The sequence below is a fragment of the Oncorhynchus mykiss genome, chromosome 2 (assembly GCF_013265735.2).
Source record: "Oncorhynchus mykiss isolate Arlee chromosome 2, USDA_OmykA_1.1, whole genome shotgun sequence".
Lineage (NCBI taxonomy): Eukaryota > Metazoa > Chordata > Actinopteri > Salmoniformes > Salmonidae > Oncorhynchus > Oncorhynchus mykiss.
Genome location: NC_048566.1, coordinates 74,991,310 through 75,012,143, shown reverse-complemented (window position 1 = coordinate 75,012,143; position 20,834 = coordinate 74,991,310). Strand labels below are relative to the sequence as shown.

Sequence of the window (20,834 nt, the reverse complement as noted above, 5' to 3'; positions counted from 1 at the left end):
AAGGCACGTTCACGCAGATGAGCAGGGACCCTGGGCATCTTTCTTGTGGTGTTTTTCAGAGTCAGTAGAAAGGCCTCTTAGTGTCCTAAGTTTTTATAACGGTGACCTTGATTGCCTACCGCCTGTAAGCTGTTAGTGTATTAATGAACGTTCCACAGGTGCATGTTCAAAAATTGTTCATGGTTCATTGAACAAGAATGGGAAACTGTGTTCAAACCCTTTACAATGAAGATCTGTGAAGTTATTTGGATTTTTACAAATTATCTTTGAAAGACAGGGTCCTGAAAAAGGGACGTTTCTGTTTTTGCTGAGTTTAAATCTAAAAATGACCATACTGATTGTTTAAAGTAAAACAACCAAAACAAAGCTGGGCAGAGTGTGCAGTTTAAATAGGCTACTAACATTGCCTGGGGTTGTTTGGCATGCAAAATTACTTATCGATCAATGACTGTCAACACACTTACATGCAGTTCCACACTGAACAAGAGAGGACGCATCAGTTGTTACAAGATAAGATATCTTTTCAGACGGTAGAAAGAATGTAATATGAGCAAAAAATACTTGTGAACCATGAATTCATAACCTTAGAATCTATTTTTTGAACGATGCATGCTACATTTGGATTGGTTTGGGATCCGTGGACTGATGCACTTGCATCTTGAACATGGAATCAGGGGCCGATGCGTTTCGGTGAATGTTACATCCCTAGCATATTCTGTAGAATATGGGAGCCACAATGTACTCCAAACCCCTTCAGACAAAAGTCATGCACCGAACAATATGTTAAATGTGATCAGTAGCAGATGAACATGAATGTCAAAACCTTGCCAAGATACTCAAAGACAATGCTGTCAGATTACAATTGGTTTCCAGGAAGATCATAAACCAACATTAGATATTTTTTGAGGAAAGACAATATTAATAACAAGAACTCCATCAAAGCATCTTGTTAACCTTTCTTACACCTCCCATGAAAGACAAGACTGGCGACTATAAACATTGTATATGTATAGTTACTATCATTAACCAATTGTTCTAAAAAAAAAAAGCACAACAGTTATTTTAGAGAAGCCTAACTAATTTGATGAAACATATACTATATACTTACTGTTTCATGTGGCATGGGGTTAAATCCACAGAGGTTGCAGACAGTGTTCTTGCATTCTGTGCAGGTGTTGTAGTTGGGAGGGTCCTTGGAGCCCTTGTTGAGTTCCACCTTGCAGAGTGGACAGGTAGATTGGCCTGCTTTGGGTGCTGGTTGGGAGGATGCTGTACCCTTTGGAGGAGCTGATGGGGGTTTGTCCACTTTGGCATGTACTGATGGGGGGACATTGGCCTTCTGGGGATGAGCTGCTTTCTTCTCCTCTGCTTTCTGAGCAGCAGGTAGTTTGGTCTCCTTTGCAGGGGGCATCTTGGGGGAGGTCTGGGCCAGTGCAGACATCTTGGGGGAAGCTGGCGGTGTGGTGCGGGGCTCGTCCTGAACAACTGATGTTATCAAAGTGGAGGCAGAGCTGAAGATGGACGAGCCAAAGCCAAACATCTTCCCAGACACTGACTCTTCAGGCTTTGAGGAGGCAGACTGAGATTTGGGACCGCCAAAGCCAAATAAGCCTCCTGATTCCTGCTTGGGGGGTTGCTTTGTGGCTGGGAAGGCACTACTCTCCCTACGCCCAGGGCTGGGCTGCTGTGGGGGTTTATGAGGTTCTGATGTTCTCCGATTCTCCCGTGGAGCCTTCTGAGCAGGCACTGGGCTTGCCGGATTTTGAGTGTCTGCTGCTGTAGCAGCTTCAACTATTGATATATCAGGCTCTGATTTTGGTGCCTCTGCTGAGGGCTGTCCTTGTTGTTGTAGAGTCTTCTGTTGTGGAGGTTGTTGGACAAGTGTTGGAGTCGGTCTGTCCACTGGCTTCTGGTCCTGCTGGCAAACCACTGTCGGGGATACCTCCTTCTTCTGTGACGAGCCTGCTGCTGGGGTCTCTTTCACTAAAGCAGGAGTCATAGACACCTTGGGGGAAGCTGGAGGTGTGGTGCGGTGCTCATCCTGAACAGCTGAGGTGATCAAAGTGGATGCAGAGCTGAAGATAGAGGAGCCAAAGCCAAGCATCTTACCAGACACTGAGTCTTCAGGCTTTGACTGAGCAGGCTGAGATTTAGCACCACCAAAGCCAAAGAAGCCTCCTGACTCCTGCTTGGGGGGCTGGGCCTGTGGCGGTGGTACAGATTTTGCATAAGAGGCTCCACCTTTTGGAAGCTGTTGTTGAGGCTTCCCAGGCTCTCCTTTCGGTGTCCCTGTTAGAGGCTGACGTTGTTGCTCTTGTTGTTGTGGAGTCTCTTGGTGTGGAGGGTGTTGGACAGGGGTTGGAGTTGATTTGTCCACTGGCGTTTTGTCCTGCTGTGAAGCCAAAGCTGGAGATAATTCCTTCTGTGGTGACCTTGGTGCTGGATTCTTCTTCTCTTTCTCTGAAGCAGGAGTCATTGGCTCATTTAGGGAAGCAGTTTCGAGATCTGGCTTTGGAGCTTGCTGGGGCTGTACTTGTTGGGATGCCTTTGAAGCAGGCTGTTGCAGTGGAGGAGTTTGCTTTTCTGGCTGCTGTACAGGTGTAGCAGCTCCACTGGTTTTGGGTGTGGCTGTAATTGGTTGGTCCACTGGTTTCTGTACAATTATAGGTTCTTGATTCTCCTTCTCAGCCAGAGCAGGTGAAGCTTGTTTCTTTTGTGAGGATCCTAGTGGTGGGGTCTCCTCCTTTTTGTCTGCATTTGGTGCTGGGGTTCCAGCGGGAAATGGTGTCTCCTGAAGTACAGTGGGTGGAGTGATCTCTTGTTGGCCAGCCGCAGGTACTGGGATCTCCTCCTTCTGGGGTTTAGCTGGAGCTGGAGTCGGCTTTGGAGATGCAGCAGGTGTGACAATCTCCTTTTGAAGTGCAACAGGTGTAGAGACTATGCTGGGCAACGGTTGGGATTTCATCATGGGAGGTCCTGGGGGTTCCACTGCTCCAAGTGCTCTCTGCATCTGGCAGGTCAGACAGAGCCATTCCTTCACCTGAAATAAAATAACAGTGTTGATAAAAAAATAACTAAAAATAATAATAACATTAATAATATATCTCATTTTAGTTGCTATTTAAATGCTGCATACTGCCTGTGACAAACATACAAAACAACTGTCTCATGCTCTAAATCTAAAGATACTAAAAAAATTATAATAATTATATCACAGCGTATTAATACAATTCCTTAAGATCTAAAATTAGATCACAACATCTATATAGAGTGTCTTCATAGACCTAAAATCCTCATGGTTTTTCCTCTCATTGTTTGTGAACCTACATTTTAAAGCCTGATGCATATTCGATAGGTATCTAGCTAGACACATGGGCTCCGATGAGATACATTTTAGTTTGAAACAATTTGATGCAATTGGGGTCGCTGGAAAAGATTCAATGAGTTAACAATTGTTGCATACACACATTCATTTTAAATTCTAAATTCAAATTGTCTGCTGATGGAGAGCTGGGCCTCTCTGAGCTGGATCTGTCGAAGCAGACTCCTTCCTCTCTGTGTGTGTGTGTGTGTGTGTGTGTGTGTGTGCGTGCGTGCGTGCGTGCGTGTGTGTGTGTGTGTGTGTGTGTGCGTGTTTGTGTGTGTGTTTGTGTGTGTGTGTGTGTGTGTGTGTGAGAGAGGGAGAGTGTGTGTGTGTGTGTGTGCAAGTGTTTTTAAATTCTGTATACCTATGTTCTATGTACTATGAAGGCATCTGACCTGAGCCATAAGGGAGACTAGGCATATACCACCCCACTACCACTATCAGCGGGGCAATGAAGCATGTTTTTTGTCCCTCCACTTTGGTTCTGAAATCAACATCACCCACTGATTAACTTGGAATTATTGCAGATTAAGTGTTTGAGCTAGTCATGTATTAATATTGACTGTAAAAAAAAATTGCTGTGGCAAAGCCAATGAATATGTAGCACAACTTTGGATTTCACCCCCATCTCAAAACCAGATGGTTTTGACTGTTTGGAAGTTTTTACTGAGTGAGCTTCTCTTCACGCTAAGGGCATGCCTCGCAAAAGGGATTGGTGGCCTCGTTATGAAATTATCAACTTTACCATGTAAACTCAGCAAAAAAAGAAACGTCCTCTCTATGAACTGTGTTTATATTCAGCAAACTTAACATGTGTAAATATTTGTATGTACATAACAACAATCAACAACTGAGACATAAACTGAACAAGTTTACAGAAATGGAACTAACAGAAATGGAATAATGTGTCCCTGAACAAAGGGGGGGGGGGTGGGTCAAAATCAAAAGTAATAGTCAGTGTCTGGTGTGGCCACCAGCTGCATTAAGTACGGCAGTGGATCTCCTCCTCATGGACTGCACCAGATTTGCCCGTTCTGCTGTGAGATGTTACCCCACTCTTCCACCAAGGCACCTGCAAGTTCCCGGACATTTCTGGGGGGAATGGCCCTAGCCCTCACCCTCCGATCCAACAGGTCCCAGGCGTGCTCAATGGGATTGAGATCCGGGATCTTCGCTGGCCATGGCAGAACACTGATGTTCATGTCTTGCAGGAAATCACGCATAGAACAAGCAGCATGGCTGGAGCCATTGTCATGCTGGAGGGTAATGTCAGGATGAGCCTGCAGGAAGGGTACCACATGAGGGAGGAGGATGTCTTCCCTGTAACGCACAGTGTTGAGATTGCCTGCAATGACAACAAGCTCAGTCCGATCATGCTGTGACACACCGCCCCAGACCATGACGGACCCTCCACCTCCAAATCGATCCCGCTCCAGAGTACGGGCCTTGGTGTAACGCTCGTTCCTTCGACGATAAACTCAAATCCGACCATCTCTGCCATAAATCCCTGCAGATTATCAATACCATAGTGCTCGAGTCATTCCACATTCATTTTATTATATGAGACAAAACTGTGACTCGTCAGTGAAGAGCACTTTTTGCCAGTCCTGTCTGGTCCAGCGACGCTGGGTTTGTGCACATAGGTAACGTTGTTGCCGGTGATGTCTGGTGAGGAACTGCCTTACAACAGGCCTACAAGCCCTCAGTTCAGCCTCTCTCAGAATATTGAGGACTGTCAGAGCGCTGATGGAGGGATTGTGCGTTCCTGGTGTAACCCGGGCAGTTGTTGTTGCCATCCTGTACCTGTCCCTCAGGTGTGATGTTCGGATATACCGATCCTGCGCAGGTGTTGGTACACGTGGTATGCCACTGCGAGGATGATCAGCTCTCCGTCCTGTCTCCCTGTAGCACTGTCTTAGGCGTCTCACAGTACGGACATTGCAATTTATTGCCCTGGCCACATCTGCAGTCCTCATGCCTCCTTGCAGCATGACTAAGGCACGTTCACGCAGATGAGCAGGGACCCTGGGCATCTTTCTTTTGGTGTTTTTCAGAGTCAGTAGAAAGGCCTCTTTAGTGTCCTAAGTTTTTATAACGGTGACCTTGATTGCCTACTGCCTGTAAGCTGTTAGTGTATTAACGACCGTTCCACAGGTGCATGTTCATAAATTGTTCATGGGTCATTGAACAAGCATGGGAAACAGTGTTTAAACCCTTTACAATGAAGATCTGTGACGTTATCTGGATATTTACAAATTATCTTTGAAAGACAGGGTCCTGAAAAATGGGCGTTTCTGTTTTTGCTGAGTTTAAATCTAAAAATGACCATACTGATTGTTTAAAGTAAAACAACCAAAACAAAGCTGGGCAGAGTGTGTAGTTTAAATAGGATACTAACATTTCCTGGGGTTGTTTGGCATGCAAAATTACTTGTCGATCAATGACTGTCAACAAACTTACACGCAGTTCGACACTGAACAAGAGAGGACGCATCAGTTGTTACAAGATAAGAGATATTTTCTGACGGTAGAAAGAATGTAATATGAGCAAAAAATACTTGTGAACCATCAATTCATAACTTTAGAATCTATTTTTTGAACGATGCATGCTACATTTGGATTGGTTTGGGATCCGTGGACTGATGCACTTGCATCTTGAACATGGAATCAGGGGCCGATGCGTTTCGGTGAATGTTACATCCCTAGCATATTCTGTAGAATATGGGAGCCACGATGTACTCCAAACGACTTCAGACAAAAGTCATGCACCAAACAATATGTTAAATGTGATCAGTAGCAGATGAACATGAATGTCAAAACCTTGCCAAGATACTCAAAGACAATGCTGTCAGATTACAATTGGTTTCCAGGAAGATCATAAACCAACATTAGATATTTTTTGAGGAAAGACAATATTAATAACAAGAACTCCATCAAAGCATCTTGTTAACCTTTCTTACACCTCCCATGAAAGACAAGACTGGCGACTATAAACATTGTATATGTATAGTTACTATCATTAACCAATTGTTCTAAAAAAAAAAAGCACAACAGTTATTTTAGAGAAGCCTAACTAATTTGATGAAACATATACTATATACTTACTGTTTCATGTGGCATGGGGTTAAATCCACAGAGGTTGCAGACAGTGTTCTTGCATTCTGTGCAGGTGTTGTAGTTGGGAGGGTCCTTGGAGCCCTTGTTGAGTTCCACCTTGCAGAGTGGACAGGTAGATTGGCCTGCTTTGGGTGCTGGTTGGGAGGATGCTGTACCCTTTGGAGGAGCTGATGGGGGTTTGTCCACTTTGGCCTGTACTGATGGGGAGACCTTGGCCTGCTGTAGTTGCTCTGCTTTCTTCTCATCTGCTTTCTGAACAGCAGGTGGTTTTGTCTCCTTTGCAGGGGGAATCTTGGGAGAGGCCTGGGCTGCTGCAGACACCTTGGGGTAAGCTGGCGGTATGGTGCGGGGCTCCTCATGAACAGCTGAGGTGATCAAAGTGGACGCAGAGCTGAAGATGGAGGAGCCAAAGCCAAACATCTTCCCAGACACTGACTCTTCAGGCTTTGAGGGGAAAGATTCAGATTTAGCACCACCAAAGCCAAATAAGCCTCCAGACTCATGCTTGGGCGATTGCTGTGTGGCTGGGATGGCACTACTCTGCCTACGTCCAGGTCTAGGCTGTTGTGGTGGTTTTGGTGGTTCTGATGTTCTCCGGTTCCCCTGTGGTGCCTTCTGAGCAGGCCCATGGCTTGCCAGATTTTGAGTGTCTGCTGCTTTAGCAGCTTCAACTATTGATATATCAGGCTCTGATTTTGGTGCCTCTGCTGAGGGCTGTCCTTGTTGTTGTAGAGTATTCTGTTGTGGAGGTTGTTGGACAAGTGTTGGAGTCGGTATGTCCACTAGCTTCTGGTCCTGCTGTGAAGCCACTGTCTGAGAAATCTGCTTCTTCTGTGGCGAGCCTGGTTCTGGTGCGTTCTTCTCTTTCATTGAAGCAGGGGTCACGGTTTCCTTTTTGGCTGAGGCTGTAGTAGGGGCCACTTTTCGGGGACCAACTGGTGTGTGAGTCTCCTTCTTTTGAAGTGCAACAGGTGCAGCCACCTTGGGGGAAGCTGGTGGTGTGGTGCGGGGCTCCTCCTGAACCGCTGGCGTAATAAAAGTGGAGGCAGAGCTGAAGATGGACGAGCCAAAGCCAAACATCTTCCCCGACACTGACTCTTCAGGCTTTGAGGAGGCAGACTGAGATTTAGGACCTCCAAAGCCAAATAAGCCTCCTGATTCCTGCTTGGGGGGTTGCTGTGTGGCTGGGAAGGCACTACTCTCCCTACGCCCAGGGCTGGGATGCTGTGGTGGTTTCGGTGGTTCTGATGTTCTCCGATTCTCTAGTAGAGCCTTCTGAGCAGGCACAGGGCTGGCTGGTTTTTGAGTATCTGCTGCTTTAGCAGCTTCAGCTTTTGACACTTCAGCTGCAGGGGGAACTGGTTTCCTTTGAGGGGAGCCTAGGGTTTGACTGTCTTTCTTCGCAGATGCAGCAGCTGTTGCAATATCCTTTTGGCCTGCACTGGGTGTGACAGCGACCGTTTGAGGTGCAGACACCTTGTTGGGAGACGGTTTAATAATGGGGGATCCTGGGGGTTCCATTCCTCCAGGAGCTCTCTGCATCTGGCAGTTCAGACACAGCCACTCCTTCACCGGAAAGAGCAATGTTGTGTTAGATACGTAGTGTATACCCTGGTTACCTGTTGGTATAATAGCTGGATAAAATCATTTCAAGGAATCTTCATAAATATACTGCTGAATATTTCCATGTGAATATACAGTCTGCATACAACATGCCCAGTCATTGCTCTAAGTAACTTGATGAATATTGTAGTTATAGTTGAATACAAATTTAGCATTTTTTGTAACTGAAGCAATTAATACAAGTAACCAACTAGGTTGCTACAAAAATGTCCCTGTCAATTAACTTTGAATTGAATAAAATATTGTTTAAAAAATATATATATATTTAACCTTTACTTAACTAGTCAGTTAAGAACAAATTCTCATTTACAATGACGGCCAACCCCAGCCAAATCCTAACTCGGACAACGCTGGACCAATTGCACACCGCCCTATGGGACTCCCAATCACGGCCGGTTGTGATACAGCCTGGAATCTAACCAGGGTCTGTAGTGACGCCTCTAGGACTGAGATGCAGTGCCATAGACCGCTGTGCCACTTGGGAGCTCTGGTTGGCACAGGTAAATTGATAGAGTAGCCATAATTGTATTATGTTGAAATGAATTCAAAGAACTGTAATGTATTACCTCAGGAACGTTTGGCATGGGGTTGAATCCACAGAGGTTGCAGACAGTGTTCTTGCATTCTGTGCAAGTGTTGTAGTTGGGAGGGTCCTTGGAGCCCTTGTTGAGTTCCACCTTGCAGAGTGGACAGGTAGATTGGCCTGCTTTGGGAGCTGGTTGGGAGGATGCTGCTACCTTTGGAGGCTCTGATGGGGGTTTGTCCACTTTGGCCTGTACTGATGGGGAGACCTTGGCCTGCTGGGGTTGCTCTGCTTTCTTCTCCTCTGCTTTCTGAACAGTAGGTGGTTTGGTCTCCTTTGCAGGGGGCATCTTGGGAGAGGCCTGGGCTGCTGCAGACACCTTGGGAGAAGCTGGCGGTGTGGTGCGGGACTCGTCTTGAACATCTGAGGTGATCAACGTGGATGCAGAGCTGAAGATGGAGGAGCCAAAGCCAAACATCTTCCCAGACACAGAGTCTTTAGGTTTTGAGGGGACAGGCTGAGAGGTTGGTGAAGTGGCCACTTTTGGAACACCAGCAGGGGTGAGAGTGTCCTTCTTTTGAGGAGCAACAGGTGTAAAGACTTTGCTGATCGAGTGTTTAATCATGGGAGTTCCAGGGGGTTCCATTCCTCCAAGAGCTCTCTGCATCTGGCAGTTCAGACACAGCCACTCCTTCACCTGAAATAGTAAGGATGTGTTAGATATATACTGTATACTCAGGTTTCCTGTTGGTATCTAGCGGAGTTCAATTCATGCCAATCTAACTTTACAAATGGCTGAATATGTACATAGGAAGTTACACAGTTGGTATATTTTTCAGGACCCAGTTATTGCATCAGGTAGGTTGTCTATTTAAAGTTTAAATATAATCATGTATGCTTTTGGGGAAAAAATAAGTCAATACAATATCTGTGTGGAAATCTACACAAATTATGACTGGTATTGATTGGTTAAAGTAGCCTATACATACTTGCAGCTTTGCATTTAATAAAAAACGTTGTTATGTAAACACAGGCAAAATGAGAGAGCCTGCATAATTTGTATCATCTACAAAGCTGGTTCTGTGGAAAAAAATAGCTAATGTGTATCATCAAAACAGACTACTGTGATTTGATCATTTAGAAACAAATCAGTGAACATGAGGCTGTACTTTGTAATCTTCTAAAAAGCTGCATCCATAAGTGATAACAGGACATCTGCTTGCTAAAAGCAGTGCACTTGAACTGTCATGTTCTCTTACCTCTGATCCATGTGTCATGGGGTTAAATCCACAGAGGTTGCAGACAGTGTTCTTGCATTCTGTGCAGGTGTTGTAGTTGGGAGGGTCCTTGGAGCCCTTGTTGAGTTCCACCTTGCAGAGTGGACAGGTAGATTGGCCTGCTTTGGGAGCTGGTTGGGAGGATGCTGCTCCCTTTGGAGGCTCTGATGGGGGTTTGTCCACTTTGGCCTGTACTGATGGGGGAACCTTGACCTGCTGTGATTGCTCTGCTTTCTTCTCCTCTGATTTCTGAGCAGCAGGTGGTTTGATCTCCTTTGCAGGGGGCATCTTGGGAGAGGCCTGGGCTGTTGTAGACACCTTGGGAGAAGCTGGCGGTGTGGTGCGGGACTCATCCTGAACAGCTGAGGTGATCAACGTGGATGCAGAGCTAAAGATGGAGGAGCCAAAGCCAAACATCTTCCCAGACACAGAGTCTTTAGGTTTTGAGGGGACAGGCTGAGAGGTTCGAATCACTGGCTCCTTTTTGGGTGAAGCTGGTGCAGTGGCTACTTTATAGGGACCAGATGATGTTGGAGTGTCTTTCTTTCGAGCAGCAGCAGGAGCTGAGACTTGGTTGGGTGAAGGTTTGGGTTTCATCATGGGATGTTCTGGATCTTCCATTCCTCCTAGTGCTCTCTGCATCTGACAGTTCAGGCACAGCCACTCCTTCACCTTAAACATTTTCACATTGTAAAAGGAATACAGAATTGGATACATTTCTTATACAGCTCTTTCTACGCATGATGGAAAGTGGCACAAGCAAATGTTTCTGCAGTGATATCATCAGACACTTTCCTTACTCTCTAGGACATAAATTGTCCAGCACACTATGATACATCATTCTTGCTGTTTTGAGCTTTAACATGACTTGCAATTTAAGTATTTGGTGTATTGCATACGTACCAAGCACATTGTAAAAGAGATCTATTGGAACCATCTAAAATTCCACTTCTATTCACTATAAGTCTAGTACCATGCTACTGTTGGTAGAATTAATATGTGTCAAGAACAAATCAGGAAATGAAATAGTCATAACGACTTCACATGAGACTTTGCATTGTCTCTCTTTTATAAAGGCTAGAAATTGTCAGTAAATGCAAATATACTAAAATCCCAAACTATTCATACAGTCTAAAACCTTACCACACTGGTTTTTCCTACCATATTTGTATGAGGAGAGACTAAACAAGTAATGAATAGACCAACTGTGCAATGTCTAAAAGTTATTTCTGGAACTGAAATACATTGATCGAAACGAATAGACATGTCAAATCTGACAGATAACAATTTAATTTCAGAATGACTACAATTTTCCTATGGATGATTTGTGGAGAGATTATTTATCTATCTGAACTTTTCTATAAAAGAGAGAGCCTTGTCTAAATAATATTATAAACTGGGTGGTTCGAGCCCTGAATGCTGATTGGCTGAAAGCTGTGGTATATCAGACCTTATACCATGGGTATGACAAAACATTTACTTTACCTGCTCTAACTACATTGGTAACTGGTCTATAATAGCAATGGTGCACCTTGGGGGTTTGAGGTATATGGCCAAAATACAACGGCTAAGGGCTGTATCCAGGAACTTCACATTGTGTTGTGCATAAGAACAGCCTTTAGCCATGGTATATTGGCCATATACCACACCCCCCATGCCTTATTGCTTAAATATAGCACTCATAATTAATTTACACAGTAATAAAGAGATTCTGGTTGTTTTACCTCAGAAACGTTTGGCATGGGGTTGAATCCACAGAGGTTGCAGACAGTGTTCTTGCATTCCGTGCAGGTGTTGTAGTTGGGAGGGTCCTTGGAGCCCTTGTTGAGTTCCACCTTGCAGAGTGGACAGGTGGACTGGCCTGCTTTGGGAGCTGGTTGGGAGGATGCTGCTCCCTTTGGAGGCTCTGATGGGGGTTTGTCCACTTTGGCCTGTACTGATGGGGGAAACGTGGCCTGCTGGGGTTGCTCTGCTTTCTTCTCATCTGCTCTCTGAGCAGCAGGTAGTTTGATCTCCTTTGCAGGGGGCATCTTGGGAGAGGCCTGGACCGGTGCAGACACCTTGGGGGAAGCTGGCGGTGTGAAGCGGGGCTCATCCTGAACAGCTGAGGTGATCAAAGTGGATGCAGAGCTGAAGATAGAGGAGCCAAAGCCAAACATCTTCCCAGACACTGGCTCTTCAGGCTTTGACTGAGCAGGCTGAGATGTAGCACCACCAAAGTCGGAGAAACCCCCTGACTGCTCTTTGGTGGGCTGGGCCTCTGGTGGCACAGCTTTGGCAGGAGAGGCTCCACTTTTTGGAGGCTTCCCAGGCTCCTGCTGTGTGGATGGGGAAGCATTACTCTGCTTAAGCCCAGGTTGGCCTGGCTGCTCTGGTGGTTTCTGAAGCCCTGATGTTCTCCGGTTCTCCTGTATTGTCTTCTGAGCAGGAGCTGAGCTGGCAGGTTTCTTAGGATCTGCTGCATTAGCAACCTCTGTCTTGGGTGGCTGTGTTGCTGATGTAGCAGGTTTCCTCTGAGGGGAGTCTGGTGTTGGAGTGCCTTTCTTTTGGGGTGTGCTGGGTGGGACAGTGGTCCTCTGAGGTGCAGAACCGTTGTTGGGAGAAGGTTGGGGTTTTATCATGGGAGGTCCTGGGGATTCCATTCTCTTCGTCTGGCAGTTCAAACACATCCACTCCTTCACCTGAAGGAAAACAACAGTGTTAAGATGGTCAAATAACATGATGCTACATGGTTCAATATCATCTATTAACCTGATTTCATGTTCAACATAATCAGCAAAAGCAGTGTTCCTTTCTGCTGATAAACACCTTCATGAAAACATTCACTATGTTCTGAGCCTGTCATCATGAGTGAGTTTTAAGTCTTTGCAGAGGAGCCCAAGCTGATTTTCAATTCTAGTTGCCACTAAACATCAGTAACAAGACATTGCTACTGTGTTGTGTTGAAGCTAAGATGGTTTAAATTCATGTCAGTGTCCTCAAGGAAATTCAAGTATGAAATGAACTATTAGAGAAGACAGCGTTCACCCATTGTGTAAAATATATTCGTAATTATTTCAAGTTCGCTAATTACACCTTTTTGGGTAATTAAGCAATTATTGATTGATATTATTATACTGTAGCCATTAGCCAATAGTATTCAGAGTAAATACTCTATGTTGTTTACACAAGAGGCTATATCTTTGACTGTCACTTAGGAGGGAGCTGATCATCAGCCTTAAAATGTATTTTTTTAATTTAAACATTTATTTCACCTTTATTTAACCAGGTAGGCCAGTTGAGAACAAGTTCTCATTTACAACTGCGACCTGGCCAAGATAAAGCAAAGCAGTGCGACAAAAACAACAACACAGAGTTACACATGGGATAAACAAATGTACAGTCAATAATACAATAGAAAAATCTATATACAGTGTGTGCAAATGTAGTACAATTAGGGAGGAAAGGCAATAGGCCATAGTGGCGAAATAATTACAATTTAGCATTAACACTGCAGTGATAGATGTGCAGATGATGATGTTGAAGTAGAGATACTGTGGTGCAAAAGAGCAAAATAACCAAGAAAATGGGGATGAGGTAGTTGGGTGGGCTATTTACAGATAGGCTGTGTACAGGTGCAGTGATCAGTAAGCTGCTCTGACAGCTGATCCTTAAAGTTAGTGAGGGAGATATAAGTCTCCAGCTTCAGTGATTTTTGCAATTCGTTCCAGTCATTGGCAGCAGAGACCTGGCAGGAAAGGCCAAAGGAGGAGTTGGCTTTGGGGATGACCAGTGAAATATACCTGCTGGAGCGCGTGCTATGGGTGAGTGCTGCTATGGTGACCAGTGAGCTGAGATTAGGCGGGGCTTTACCTAGCAAAGACTTATAGATGACCTGGAGCCAGTGGGTTTGGCGACGAATATGAAGCGAGGGCCAGACAACGAGAGCATACAGGTCGCAGTGGTGGGTAGTATATGGGGCTTTGGTGACAAGACGGATGGCACTGTGATAGACTGCATCCAATTTGCTGAGTAGAGTGTTCGAGGATATTTTGTAAATGACATTACCAAAGTCAAGGATCAGTAGGATAGTCAATTTTACAACGGTATGTTAGGCAGCATGAGTGAAGGAGGCTTTGTTGCGAAATAGGAAGCCGATTATAGATTTAAATTTGGATTGTAGATGCTTAATGTGAGTCTGGAAGGAGAGATTACAGTCTAACCAGACACCTAGGTATTTTTAGTTGTCCACATATTCTAAGTCAGAACCGTCCAGAGTAGTGATGCTAGTCGGATGCAGGCAGCAATCGGTTGAAGAGCATGCATTTAGTTTACCTTGCATTTAAGAGCAGTTGGAGGCCACTGAAAGAGTGTTGTATGGCATTGAAGCTCGTCTGGAGGTATGTTAACACAGAGTCCAAAGAAGGGCCAGAAGTATACAGAATGGTGTCATCTGCGTGGAGGTGGATCAGAGAATCACCAGCAGCAAGAGCGACATCATTGATATTTACAGAGAAAAGAGTTGGCCCGAGATTTGAACCCTGTGGCACCTCCATAGAGACTGCCAGAGGTCCGGACAACAGGCCCTCCAATTTGACACACTGAACTCTATCTGATATGTAGTTGGTGAACCAGGCGAGACAGTCATTTGAGACAGCAAGGCTGTTGAGTCTGCCGATAAGAATGGGGTGATTGACAGAGTCGAAAGCCTTGGCCAGGTCGATGAAGACGGTTGCACAGTACTGTCTTTTATCGATGGCGGATATGATGTCGTTTAGGTCCTTGAGCGTGGCTGAGGTGCACCCATAACAAGCTCGGAAACCAGATTGCATAGCAGAGAAGGTACGGTGGGATTCGAAATGGTCAGTGATCTGTTTGTTAACTTGGCTTTCAAAGACTTTAGAAAGGCAGGGCAGGATAGATATAGGTCTGTAACAGTTTGGGTCTAGAGTGTCTCCCCCTTTGAAGAGGAGGATGACCGCGGCAGCTTTCCAATCTTTAGGGATCTCAGACAATATGAAAGAGAGGTTGAACAGGCTAGTAATAGGAGTTGCAACAATTGCAGTGGATAATTTTAGAAAGAGAGGGTCCAGATTGTCTAGCCCATCTGATTTGTAGGGGTCCAGATTTCAGAACATCAGCTAACTCGACTTGGGTGAAGGAGAAGTGTGTGTGTGGGGGGGGGGGGGGGGGCTTCGGCAAGTTGATGAGGGTGATGCAGAGCTGTTGACCGGGGTAGGGGTAGCCAGGTGGAAAGAATGGCCAGCCGTATAATTTTTTTTATTAAAATCCTCGATTATCGTAGATTTACCTAGCCTCAGTGTTTCCTAGCCTCAGTGCAGTGGGCCACTGGGAGGAGGTGCTCTTATTCTCCACGGACTTTACAGTGTCCCAAAACCTTTTTGGAATTTGTGCCACAGGATGCAAATGTCTGTTTGAAAAAGCCAGCCTTTGCTTTCCTAACTGACTGTGTATATTGGTTCCTAACTTCAATGAAAAGTTGCATATCGCGGGGGCTTTCGATGCTAATGCGGTACGCCACAGGATGTTTTTGTGCTGGTCAAGGGCAGACAAGTCTTGAGTGAACCAAGGGCTATATCTGTTCTTAGTTCTACATTTTTTTAATGGGACATGCTTATTTAAGATGGTGAGGAAAGCCCTTTTAAAGAATAACCAGGCATCCTCTACTGACGGGATGAGGTCAAAATCCTTCCAGGTCGATAATGTGTCCTACATAGCTCACTGCCTGCACTCACAATTCCAATGGCCCCTACTGTAAATAGTAACAATAATAATAATTGATTTTACATGCAAAAGGTTTTCAGACCCCTTGATTTTATTCAAATTTTATTACCTTACAGACGTATTCTAAAATGGATACAATTGTTTTTTCCCTCATCAATCTAAACACAATACCCCATAATAACAAACCAAAAAAAGGTTTGTAAATTTTTTTGCAAATGTATAAAAATAAAAAAAATGAAAAATCAAATTTATAGAAGTATTCAGACCCTTTCCTCGGTACTTTGTTAAAGCACCATTGGCAGTGATTGAGTCTTCTATGATATGACGCTACAAGCTTGACACACCTGTATTTGGGGAGTTTCTCCCAATATTCTCATGCTCCTTCAAATTGGATGGGGAGCATCGCTGCAAAGCAATTTTTTGGTCTCTCCAGAGTTCAAGTCCTGGCTTTGGCTGAGCCACTCAAGGACATTCAGAGACTTGTACCGAAGCCCCTTTTGCGTTGTCTTCGCTGTGTGCTTAGGGTCATTGTCCTGTTGGAAATTGGACTTACGCCCCACTCTGAGGTCCTGAGTCCTGAGAATCTTTCTGTACTTTTCTTCGTTCATCTTTCCCTCGATCCTGACTATTCTCCAAGTCCCTGTAGCTGAAAAATATCCCCACAGCATAATGCTGCCACCACCATGCTTCACCTTAGGGATGGTGCCAGGTTTACTCCAGACGCGACACATGGCATTCAGGCCAAAGATTTCAATCTTGATTTCATCGGACCAGAGAATCTTGTTTCTCATGGTCTGAGAGTCTTTGGCAAACTCCAAGCAGGCGGTCAAGTGCTTTTTACTGAGATGTGGCTTCACTCTACCATAAAGGCCTGATTGGTAGAGTGCTGCAGAGATGGTTGTCCTTCTGGAAGGTTCTCCCATTTCCACATAGGAACTCTGGAGCTTTGTCAGAGTGACCATCGGGTTCTTGGTCTCCTCCCTGACAAAAGGCTCTTCTCCCCCGATTGCTCAGTTTGGTCGGGCAGGACAGCTCTAGGAAGAGTCTTGGTGGTTCCAAACTTCTTCCATTCAAGAATGATGGAGGCCACTGTGTTCTTCAATGCTGCAGACATTTTTTGGTACCCTTCCCCAGATCTGTGCCTCAACACAACCCTGTCTCTGAGCTCTACGGCAATTCCTTCAACCTCATGACTTGGTAATTGCTCTGACATGCACTGTCAACTGTGAGACCTTATATAGACATGGGTGTGACTTTGTAAATCATGTCCCATCAATTGAATGTACCACAGATGGACTACAATCAAGTTGTAGTAACACCTCAAGGATGATCAATGGAAACAGGATGCACCTGAGCTCAATTCGAGTCTCATAGCAAAGGGGCTGTGTACTTATGTAAATAAGGTATTTCTATTTTTTATAAATTTGCAAACATTTATAAAATTCTGTTTTCACTTTGTCATTATGGGGTATTGTGTGTAGATTGATGAGGATTATTTTTATTTAATACATTTTTGAATACTTTCCAAACGCACTGTATATACTGCTTTTCTAGACATCCAAAGCGCTTTACATAGCAAGGGGGAAGCTCACCTCATCCACCACCAATGTGTAGCACGCACTTGGGTGATGCACGGGAACCAATATACGGCAGAACCCTCACCACACATAAGCTATCAGGTGGAGAGGTGAGGAGTGATATATGCCAATTAGGAATGAGAGGTGATTAGGTGGCTGGGGTTAACATCCCTACTCTTACAATAAGTGCCATCAGATTATTTTGTGACCACAGTGAGTCAGGATACCCGTTTAACGTCCCATCTGAAAGACGGCACCCTACTCAGGGCAATGTTCCCATCACTGCCATGGGGCATTGGGATCTCCTAAGACCAGAGGGAAGCGTGCCCCCCCCCCCCCCACTGGCGCTCCAACACCACCTCCAGCTGCATCTGGTCTCCCGTCCAGGGACTGACCAGGACTGACCATGCTGAGCTTCAAAGGCAAGCCAGCAGTGGGATACTGTAAATGGTGAGAGGACCATCAGGTCTACATACATGAGCTTGGTGTTCGAATCTGTTTATCTGCTCTCTGATAGTGATACCACACTCCTGAGGGAAGCACATAATGCAGGCTATCAGACCAAAGGCCACTTGTGGAAAAGTTGACCATACCTCCTACTGCCTCCTGTAATGGTACGAGGCCTCTGTGATGGTACGAGGCCTCTGTGATGGTAAGAGAGGCACAGGTCTGCATAAAGCACTGATAACACTAACTGATCTTATCACTTCTTAGAAATGTGCTGTTTACCAAGTCACAGGCAAAACTATTCTGTTTCTCTTTATGGTACTGCAGTGACTGTCAGGTCAAACAGCAGGTTGACGTTTATTGTCATGAGTCTTGTCCTGAAGGCAGAAATGAGCGACTTTCACCTAGATAGGCCAGGTGCAAAGTAAAAATTGTCTATAATTGTAAAAATTAATGAAAACAAAAATGTGATATTGGGTCTTAATTTAAGGTTAGGGTTAGGCATTAGGGTAAGCAGTGTAGTTAAGGTTAGGGTTAAGGTTAGGTTTAAAATCAGAATTTATGACTTTGTGGCTGTGCCAGCTAGTGAACACGCTGCAGAGCTTCCTCCAGAACAAGATTCATTATGAAAAATGCTAACCTGCGATCAAACACCTAAATTATCTCAATCACAGTAGTGGGTCTATATAATCAACCCATTCTACTCACAAACATAGCAAGCTCTCCATTCTGCAGATTACTAGTGTAGACCACTATCATGAGTCTATACTGGCATCACGTGAGATCAAGTGGCCTTGGACTGTCCTTGCCAATCTACCCTACAAACAGTGTGCATTGAATTACAGAGTCAAGTGTCAAGTCCTTTTGTGCTGCAGATAACCTAGAAGACGGAGTGTCCATTTAGAGCACCACCCAACATGGTGTTCCCTGACAGTGTAGCGCAGTCTGGGGATAAAAAGGCTTTATCTACAGCAGCTTTCGACCTATCACAAACACGTGTCATTACCGCGCCAGCATGGATTTAGCTGTGAATATCTCACTAAAACCATTATGCTGAATGCATCTCTATCAGAAACCATCACAAAGCATGCCAGCGAAGGTATAAGATTCAATCATAGCCAGGCATTGGGGAACCCAGTACAGTGGTCTGGAATTACACTTGAAGGTGTGTGCTTGCTTTGGTTATAAGCTTTGGGTCAGAATAGTGCCTCTGGAGAGATAATATATAATTGTGTGCATTCACCAGATTGATTATTGTGCTACAGCCTTGCATCCGTCTCTACACAGTGAAGCAAGACTAGCTTTACTCTGCTCCAATGAACATTGATGATGAGAGATTTGACAGAATGACTCATTAAGCAAGCCAGTTAAAACTCTCTTAGAGATAATCACATCCTAAAAATAGCTTGCTTTATAACCATCATGTACACCAGAGTGCATCTGAGTGGCAGTGATCATGTAGGCCTTACCCACTAATGACTGTGTAGAAATCAGAACTTAGTGTGACGTGGGGCCTGTTTACATTACCCTTTCTGAAACCCAGTCTCTGGCTCAACGCATGATCGATTGCATAATTGCAAATTAATGAGTCGTCAGCATCAAATTGTAAGATTTAACAGCTTGTAGTAAAGTGGTGGCAGCTAATTAATATTACCTAGCATTTTATTGCACTATATTGACGCGGTCAATTTTGAAGGGATTGTGACAGTGAAATAGCATCTCCTAAAATATTATAGTGACACCACAGCACCAATGGGTCTACATAGGTTAATGGCAGCATTGCCAGGGCATAGGAAAGTAGATGTGAAAATATTGTTATACTATTAACCAATAAATACAGCCACAGAGCAGTGAAAAGGATACAGACATCTTACCTCGGTAACATGTGGCATGGGGTTGAATCCACAGAGGTTGCAGACAGTGTTCTTGCATTCCGTGCAGGTGTTGTAGTTGGGAGGGTCCTTGGAGCCCTTGTTGAGTTCCACCTTGCAGAGTGGACAGGTGGACTGGCCTGCTTTGGGAGCTGGTTGGGAGGATGCTGCTCCCTTTGGAGGCTCTGATGGGGGTTTGTCCACTTTGGCCTGTACTGATGGGGGAAACGTGGCCTGCTGGGGTTGCTCTGCTTTCTTCTCATCTGCTCTCTGAGCAGCAGGTAGTTTGATCTCCTTTGCAGGGGGCATCTTGGGAGAAGCCTGGACCGGTGCAGACACCTTGGGGGAAGCTGGCGGTGTGAAGCGGGGCTCATCCTGAACAGCTGAGGTGATCAAAGTGGATGCAGAGCTGAAGATAGAGGAGCCAAAGCCAAACATCTTCCCAGACACTGACTCTTCAGGCTTTGAGGGGGCAGGCTGAGATTTAGGACCACCAAAGTCGAAGAATCCCCCTGACTCCTTCTTGGTGGGCTGGGCCTCTGGTGGCACAGCTTTGGCAGGAGAGGCTCCACTTCTTTGAGGCTTCCCAGGCTCCTGCTGTGTGGATGGGGTAGCATTACTCTGCTTAAGCCCAAGTTGGCCTGGCTGCTCTGGTGGTTTCTGAAGCTCTGATGTTCTCCGGTTCTCCTGTATTGTCTTCTGAGCAGGAGCTGAGCTGAGCTGTTTCTGAGGGTCTGCTGCTTTAGCAACCTCTGTCTTGGGTGGCTGTGTTGCTGATGTAGCAGGTTTTCTCTGAGGGGAGTCTGGTGTTGGAGTGTCTTTGTTCTGTGGTGCAGGAGATGTAGAGGCTTTGTTGGGTGAAGGCTGGGGCTTCATCTTAGGGGGTCCAGGTGGGTAAGAGCCTCCGAGTGCTCTCTGCATCTGGCAGGTCAGACATAGCCACTCCTTACCCTGCAATGGAAATCATGGTTTTAGCATCATATACTGATTTTCTTTAACAAAACACATCTGGGAACCATTATCATGATCAAGGTTTTTTTTTTCATGATCTATCTTTTGTTCTAAATTCATACTAGTAGTACATAATGGTTTTAATTTATTGTTCAAAATATGTGAATATTAGAATAACATTGTGTCTTCGTCTTTACATTACAGTCTTTACCCTCCTACCATGTTAATGACTGTAGTGAGCATGCTGACTGAACTGTCAATAAATCAGATTACTCTCTTGAAGCAGCCTGCTAAGTGGTAACTAAAGTCAATATTCTGACTGATCAAATCAAGTTGGCCAGGCCCAATTATGCTCAATTCT

General features: G+C 45.1%; 1 protein-coding gene across 4 annotated transcripts in view; it reads right to left on the bottom strand.

The window, feature by feature from the left end:
• Positions 1–20,489, bottom strand: part of LOC110496136 — a 153,947-nt gene extending 133,458 nt beyond the window's left edge. For all 4 annotated transcript variants that reach the window (XM_036955517.1, XM_036955518.1, XM_036955519.1 and 1 more), the window contains exons 1-6: positions 19,526–20,489; positions 11,628–12,584; positions 9,886–10,575; positions 8,670–9,323; positions 6,469–8,046; positions 1,109–3,040 (exon numbers count right to left, since the gene is read on the bottom strand). In XM_036955517.1, coding sequence (XP_036811412.1) covers positions 1,109–3,040; positions 6,469–8,046; positions 8,670–9,323; positions 9,886–10,575; positions 11,628–12,584; positions 19,526–20,443 — 6,729 coding nt within the window. In that variant the 5' untranslated portion in view covers positions 20,444–20,489. The remainder of the gene's footprint in view (positions 1–1,108; positions 3,041–6,468; positions 8,047–8,669; positions 9,324–9,885; positions 10,576–11,627; positions 12,585–19,525) is intronic.
• Between the last annotated feature and the right edge of the window lie 345 nt (positions 20,490–20,834).